This window comes from Habropoda laboriosa, unplaced genomic scaffold (assembly GCF_001263275.1).
Source record: "Habropoda laboriosa isolate 0110345459 unplaced genomic scaffold, ASM126327v1 scaffold22, whole genome shotgun sequence".
Classification (NCBI taxonomy): domain Eukaryota; kingdom Metazoa; phylum Arthropoda; class Insecta; order Hymenoptera; family Apidae; genus Habropoda; species Habropoda laboriosa.
Genome location: NW_017100261.1, coordinates 5,843,275 through 5,851,406, shown reverse-complemented (window position 1 = coordinate 5,851,406; position 8,132 = coordinate 5,843,275). Strand labels below are relative to the sequence as shown.

Below are 8,132 nucleotides of genomic sequence, written 5' to 3'. Positions count from 1 at the left end.
AATCTAAAGCGTACAACCAGTAAAAGTGTGATACACGCAAGGAAATTTTATTCAAAGACGAAACTGTAACAGTTCGTTTGTACAATTTGTGAGAACGGGAGATTTGTTTTGTTGCATCTTAATGTTTTTCGTTGTGTGCAGTTGGAAAGAAAAATTAAACTTTATGCAATACTGTTTACTTGTTGTATATAAAGTTTGATAATTGTGTGTAAAAGGGCATAATTATTTTTCATTAGCAACATGAAGAAATGTTAGAGGTTAATTTTCATTAGTTATGGATGAAGTATTCCATTACTTTGTGGATTAGTTTATACATAGCAACTGCTTTGGTTATTCTTGCATACAGTACACGCGCGGTCCAATTTCTTAAATGTTCTACAGGAATGTGTTCAGTGTTGTAGTCAGATATTAATATTATTAAAAATGTTAATATCAATATTGCTATTTATTTCGGGAAAATTAGCAAGTGTAATTTTGTAATTGTAAATAAAATGTCCTATTGGTAATTTTTGTAATTAGAACTATTTAAATTTTACGAACACTGTTAATGTTAATTATAATTTCATTCATTTATTTTTAAAATTGCTCGAACGATGGACCTACTGGTGATTAATGTAACACGTAAAAGTGCATTTCTGTCTACAAAATTAATATTTTTATGCACTGCAATAATACATGATAATTCGGTGTAATGTATAAGTAGTATAAGTCACCCATAAATACGACAATTAATTCAAAATTTTATTACATGAATAGATTTTGTTTAAACATTAATTTAGATTTAGCGTTAAACAGACATCAGAAATGTTGTACATTTTTCAGATTCCGAGGTACATTATTACACTACACGAGCTTCTGGCGCACACGCCGTATGATCACGTTGAATGGAAGAGTTTGCAAAATGCAAGGCAAAAACTAGAAAATTTATCAAGGCAAATGCACGACGAGGTATTTATGAAGCATTTAACCCTTCAACCGCCGGCGATTTTCACGTTTTTCTGTGCAAAATCGTGCAAGTCCCCAGTAAGAAGACTTTTAATGCAATAAAAAGAGATACGCATCTTCTAGGATCATAGTTGATGAAATCACGTCTCCCTATGTTCAAATACATAATGTTAGGTTGTGAGAGGTATTTTACCAACAGTTCATAATAACAACAACTGTATATATAATAACAAAGACTCAACAATGTCTCTATAACTATTCTCTAACTTTGTAACACTTTCTAACTCTTTCACTCTCTCGTTCACTTGCTTTGTGCGTTCACTCGCTGATTCTCAATGCTTCTATCTCTTTCACTGTAGTTAGACATTCTTAAAACGCATTCAATCGTGTTCACCAAAATTTATTATTTATTTATTTCCGTTCACACGATATTCTTAAGCACTCAGTCCTGTCGAACCCTCGCTCCTTTTCGCCCTTAATTTCCAGCCAATGGTCAGTAGACTTAGTTAATAGTTAAGGAGAACTCGCCAAGGTGCTGAAAACAGTACCCAAGCCGGTAAATTAGCTCATAGAAATTTATTCTGATTGCTAATGTCGGATCAATTCATCAGGAAAAAAAGTATACACTGTCGCATAGCCAGCTCGAGCCTCGGCGCGCTACCTTCAACTGCCTTTTGTCCCTACGCTTCGCTTTTCGCTCACGCTCGCACACACTCACTCATGCGTTGGACTCGATCGCCGGCGGATCAGTCACCACACTGATAAAATAAAATTAAAAAAATTTCTATTTTCCCGTTGAATTCCTGACATATGACTAGAAGATCCTCATCTTAATGACCATTTTTTCACAGAGTCCCTAACTTTGTCACCTGCAAAACCTCTCATTGTCCTTACACTCGGTTTCTTTGTTTATTATCATCGATCCTTCGATCCTAACGAGTCCTCCTGATTTTTCCCTAATGGATGCATTTTTCGTTTCTTCTATCCACAACTCTCGAAAACTCAAGGAGGACAGTCTCTATCTATCCAGTACAAATTCAATGTAATTGCGATTCAGTGTAAATGTAATAAAATTCATTCTTTAAACCAAACCTTGTCTTAAGTGATTCGACGACAGTCCCAAACATTCTATCGTAGCTCAAGTATTCTTCGTTCACGCAGCTGTCTTTCTACTTAGGCTAAACATTCACAAGGAAATCCAATGGAACGTCTATCTCTCGGTTCCAAACTCTCTCTCAACCCTTTGTAATCCTATGTCGAGTCTGGCTTCACAATTTTTGCCTTCAGTCATACAATGATAAATGATAAATTATATTACACCGAAACTTAATATTTTTTAACTAATGTTACGCTGAAATATTGAAATAAAGGCAAACTACACGGTGTTAGGAAAGTGTTAAAGTACCTTCATTGTTATCACATTAAGTCAACTTTAATCGTTTAAGCAGGTAGTCAAATACATGTCTTACCAAACGTAATAATCGTTATACCGATATTTCGCCGAAATAATTTACTAAAAATCGAAGAACTGGCCTACCGGCCCCGGTCTTCGAGTGCAGGCTAACTGGATTATTTGAACCGTAAAGAGTTAAATATTTACAATTCGAGCATTCTTACACTATTAACAGAATAAGTAGAACAAGATTTCAGCGGCGCCCGCGGTTGGAGGGTTAATTAACATCTAGCTACGTATCTAAAAATATTCTTTATTCAATACTGTACATGTAATTCGTCGTTGATCGTCGGCCAACTGATAATACACTTACGTTGTTCCAGGTCAGCGAAACAGAAAATTTACGGAATAATTTGTCCTTGGAACGAATGATAGTAGAGGGCTGCGACATTTTACTCGACGTCAATCAAGTCTTTGTCAGACAGGGTGAGCAATTTTGTTTCTTTCCTCTCGATACACCTTCTCAATCGTTCTCAATTGTATCAAGCGGCTGCAGATTGCAATTAGCCAAGTATATAGCTAAAGTTCCTGGTTAGGTACTAAATACTCGTAAAAACAACGGTTGCAAGTTTCAGCAAATGCTTCAAGCGAGCAAACTTCTTAGCAAATACAACGTGCACGCTGTTTCAGTTAAGACGTTACTTATAGGTGCAATAAGTGGTGAACAATTGTTTATGAAAACTTTCCCTCGTATTTGTACGATCGTCTCTAAGGTTGGAATTTTTACGGAACTGAAACTTGGAAACAACTATGGTTTAGAGAACAATAACTTCGTGTAACGTTCGAACTGTTAGGTTGTTGCAAGTGAAATTACCGAGGAAAACTGATATTTATTAGTCAAGGTATTGTAGGAATGTTTACAAGAAAGTTGGCAAAATGTTTAATAGAATGTTTTACGATATGTGTCGACTCAATTTTTGGGTTAACACAGCTCGATCGTTCCTAATTGTATCAAGCGACTGCGGATGCAAATTAGCCAAGTATATGGGTAAAGTTTCTAGTGCGTTAAACAGTCGTAAACTAAAGGAACGTCATTTGGTCGAGGCTCTAGAGAGATTAGCTTTGCTAAATCACACTTGGGATTGCAACATTGGCTCTTCTTTGTTTCTTTATTCATTTGGATGTCGTGGGTGGGTCGATAAATCGGTAGCAAGAAAAAACGCTCAAAGTTGTCTTAAAAATCGTGAACTCCGACAGATCACAGGGTAGAATTTGGACGAATGTGCGTTCTATGCTATCCATAGCTCAGCTGAGTGAGAAAATCGCACGTCAATTGGTGAAGTGGAGACTTCTCTGTCCACGAAACAATGGTCCCAATTCCATACTAGATAGATATCTAACTTCTTCAAGCCCCTTTAAACTGATATTCCTGAAAAATTGCAAATTTTCAGCAATCTTAACAAACTTAATTAATTCTTCAATTGTAAACAACTAAACAATTGCAATTACAAATTTACAGCTAAGAGTTACGAATTTTTGTACCATTTCTATCTTTAATTAACCGATGATTTTCATTTATAACAATCAGAAGTTGCAGCGAATTTGAACGTTTCGTAGGGATTAAAAATCTTTCATCTCGAACAGAGATTTACTTTTCCATTTCCCGAGATGGTCGGTAAGGAAACCCCATATGTGCTTCGATCGTTTCGCTTCCCCTTTACCCCGACGTGAAAAAATCGATGAGAAATTCTGCGATGCGGTCGGTAAAGCCTCGGTCGAGCTGGTTCCACGTCGATTTCGTGTTCGAGATTGGACAGGAAAGCCCGAGAAAAGCGAAAATTCATAACCAGAAGCGCAAGCGCACCGCCGGGTCTTCCAGAATCGATGGGGTTGTATTCGCCTGTACTTAATCTACACCAAATCCGCTCGATCATGCGCAAAAATAATTATCAGGGCTGTCTTAGCAACGTGAAAATTTACCGGAACGAAATATTTCCCGAAGATAAGAAACAAATTACCGTATCCAATGTCGATTAACATTTTTCTACCATCGTTCTAGCTAAGTAAATTTAGGTCCATTTCAACTTGAATCAAAGTTTAAGCCGACAGTAACATACATTTGTAGTTATTCTAACTGTACGAGTAATTGAATAATTTGGACGTCGTATTGTAGAATGTACATTCTTCTGATTGTCGAGGACAATTTAGCTTCGTTTGAAGGTAGAAACTCTTAGCCGGAGGGAAAGGGTAAAATACCGCTTCTAGACACGTCCCTGATTCCTCGTGTTTGACATCGTGTCACATGGCTGGCACGCAAACGTCCTCTCATCTTTACAGTGTAAAGGAGGAAAAGCCCCGCCCGTGAGAAGCTTTCTCTCGGCACGTACACCGAAATCGTGAATTTTCCACGTTTGTAACGTTTGAAATCGACGAAACTGGAGTTTACACCGTTTCCCTGTTTCTACGTTGAGAAGTTAGCGTACCGTAGTATAGGGTTAACGAACTAAGGAGCGGATGAACGTAAACACGTACGATCTCCATTTCGTGAGTCGATTAATGTACGATTTGGTGTACCATAGAAATGTGATTGCGCAAAATTGAATAGAGAATGCGTTCGCTTGTTTGGAATAATCGGAACCGAAAAAGTGTGGAAATGGTTATTTAGGCATCGAGGATATTCAGGTACTGAATTATGTTCTTTCTGTTACAGTTGTTTTTGTTGTGCGTTTATCATGTGAAAACATTGGAAGAGGAATGCACATTCTGTGACAAATTTTCGATTAGATTTTGAATAATTGAATTTCTGCGTGACAATGTTGTTAAACATAAATTAAGTAGAATTTAAGTATGATTAAAGATATAATTTTGTGAACAAAGTTGTATATATTGTTTTGCAGCAGAGAGTTGTTTTTTTTTTTAATTTTCAAACAGACAAAATTTGGAAGTAAATTCAATCATTTTTATTGGAGAATCTCAATCATGCTGATAAATACATGTTTGTTGTTACTTCTTGGAAGATTATTTGCTATTAACAATTTTTAATACATTTTCAATAGCATTGCACGAAGAAGCATATGATACTGTGTCATAATTATGATTACTATAATTTTTCAAGACACTTTTGTAACGTTGCGTAAACGTCGCAGTTATGGTTCCTGTAGGTATTGCAGCATATGTTACATCTCACACAGCATATGCTTAATTTCTGTCGTTTTGACTAACTTCTGACTTATAGAAAAAATCTAGAATTATAAAACACAAGACCTGAAAAATTCGAAAAAAGTATTCAAGTAATTCAAATTTGAATTAGGCTCAAAAACACTGCACAACGTGCGTCGGTACATTATTACGACAAAACAATTGTTGTTCACAATTGCCCAGACAATTTTTAGTAGACCAAATTTCTTTCGGTACTTGATTATCATTTTAAATTATATTTTTATATAGGTATTTTAACTAAAGAAAAGTTCCTGAAACTTCTAATTGTCACTAATTTATTTCTACTTTTTTCACGAATCTTCGATTTCCCATACATGTCATTGTTGTATTAACCTGCTCTCCTATTTTTCAGGTACTCTGATTCAGCTGATAGACAAACCGAAAGGAGCTCGGAGTAGACTGAGCGCGACGTTTGGAACGAAAGCTACCGACAAGGAAGAAGTTAGACAGTGTTTCCTTTTCTCCAATCACTTGTTACTAACGACGCGTCAATCAGACGACAACGGTCGTCTAAATCTCGTCCCTCAGATCGGGAAGATACCTCTGTCCGATGCAGTTCTAGTGGAGGATCCGAACGACCAGGGCACCGCGGATGATGACGGTATTACAGCATAACTATTCTTTAATCGACGGTTTCTATAGCTGTGTAGCTATGTGTATAGGGATTCGAGAACTACCGCATCCAGCAACGCTCGAGCTTTTCTGCATTCAGTAGCTGTTTTAGTGCTGTGGTAACACAATGACTATCGAACAAGTTGAACACTTTCGGAAGGTAGCTTGTTTACATCGATATTGGTTTGTATTCGTTAGGCCGTTAGAAAAGTTTTGTCGAATTTTGTCGTCCAACGAAAGGGTTAACAGGAATGTTTTATGGAAAAGTAGATTAACCTCTTGCCTGAAATTAGGTCTCCGAGACTTCGTGCGATTTTTGAAGCTATTCATCGCGTTCTTTTCTTACACAAATTTTTTCATTTATAATAGTATTCTTCTGTGTTATTCATACGCTTTTTCCAAAGAATGAAGAGCAATATACAGAGAAATTGAACGAAGAACTGTCGACGAAGCGTTAAGTCTAGAATTTTGTGTTCCACACCGAAAAATGTTTAGAAAAGTACCATAAGCAGCAAAGTTATTAATAAAATTCAGTATGTTTAGCTTTTCTTTGTAAACTAATATTTGTAATAGCAACCTAAATCTTTTACATTAATACAATGTAAATTACTTTATTCTACACCGTTGTGTATATAGAGCGTCAAACGAAATTAAATAGCACGTTTTGGGAAGTTAAATCGCAGGAAAAGGTTTAATAATAATGTGGTAATACATGTATTGGTTTTATTATTTGTAACAATTTGTAAAGCTACAAATATAGAGAACCTGATTAGCAACAGGGATGTTTGAATATCGATGAGGAATTTATTAGAACATTTGTGTAGACTTCTTAAATATAAATTCTGGAAAAAGAGTGTACTAAAAATGGACGTGTAAATCTACCATTTTGCTTCTATATTGAGGTATATTGAAGAAAACATAGAATTACTAAAAATGCATTATAAAAAATGCTTGTTCAATGGCTCTCTTCGTCTATTTTATGTGATAATCATTATTACACTGCTATCTACTGTATAATAATTTATCGTTTGTATTTCAATCTCTACTTTACTTTTACATTTCAAAGGACGTAGCTACTTCTTTCGTGTTTGCTTCTTTCCTTACGCAAGCTTGTGCAACGTTAAATCTTTCGTTTCTTTACGTTCGTTTGCAACAGTTGAAGCTTGTTTTTGTTGATGTTGGAACAGCATCTATACTCCACGCATTGGCTGACACGCTTTGTGCAAAATAGAGTGAAATGAATTACATATAATTAACGTATTATTGCCGTGACTGCGAACTGATTTTAGAACTGTCAGTATGTTCGATGTCCAGCGGTATCAACGAGAGCATCGGAAGTGGTAGTCAACTACAGAACCGTGATTTCAAAATTATACTCGACCTGAAATCCGGCGGACCTCAAGTCATAGTACACCTTGTGGCGTCTACAATTCAGGTATGGTCATTAATAATTACTCGTACCGTTCTACAACAAAAGAAAAAATGAGAAGATTTTCCACCCTTCCTCTTTCTTTCTTTACTTACCGAATTTACACAGAAGAAGACGTGACAAAATTATTGTTACTGGAATTACCACTAAACCACTCTCGAAAACGATTAATTTACCGATCTACCTTTATGTAGACCCTTTTGTATTTTTGTTTCACCAAGTTCCATTGCCAAATGAAATTTCTACGATTGATCCAGAAAATCAAGCGACCCATTTTGCATCGATAGAATTGTAAACTGTAGACTTCACATTTGTTACTCAATAATTAACAGGATAATTGGAGGATATCGTTATGTTTACGCGAAGTTTCGTTTGGCAAATACAGGAAAAGGCTGCTTGGATCAGCGACATCAGTCAGTGCATGGACAACGTTCAGTTTCACGATTTACTTCGAAGCTCGTTGTCGGACACCAGCTCCGTCACGATGCCTCAATCCATCAGAAACGATCCAAAACTGTTCAAAGATGACGTGGA

At 36.3% G+C, this 8,132-nt stretch overlaps 1 protein-coding gene across 1 annotated transcript in view; it reads left to right on the top strand.

The window, feature by feature from the left end:
- The window catches only part of LOC108572710 (ras-specific guanine nucleotide-releasing factor 2), a 78,032-nt gene that overhangs the window by 58,229 nt on the left and 11,671 nt on the right, over positions 1-8,132 (top strand). Inside the window, exons 9-13 of the mRNA XM_017934986.1 lie at positions 823-948; positions 2,722-2,824; positions 5,910-6,158; positions 7,459-7,604; positions 7,984-8,132. The exon at positions 7,984-8,132 is cut by the window's right edge and continues 225 nt beyond it. Of these exons, the coding sequence (XP_017790475.1) occupies positions 823-948; positions 2,722-2,824; positions 5,910-6,158; positions 7,459-7,604; positions 7,984-8,132 (773 nt within the window). The remainder of the gene's footprint in view (positions 1-822; positions 949-2,721; positions 2,825-5,909; positions 6,159-7,458; positions 7,605-7,983) is intronic.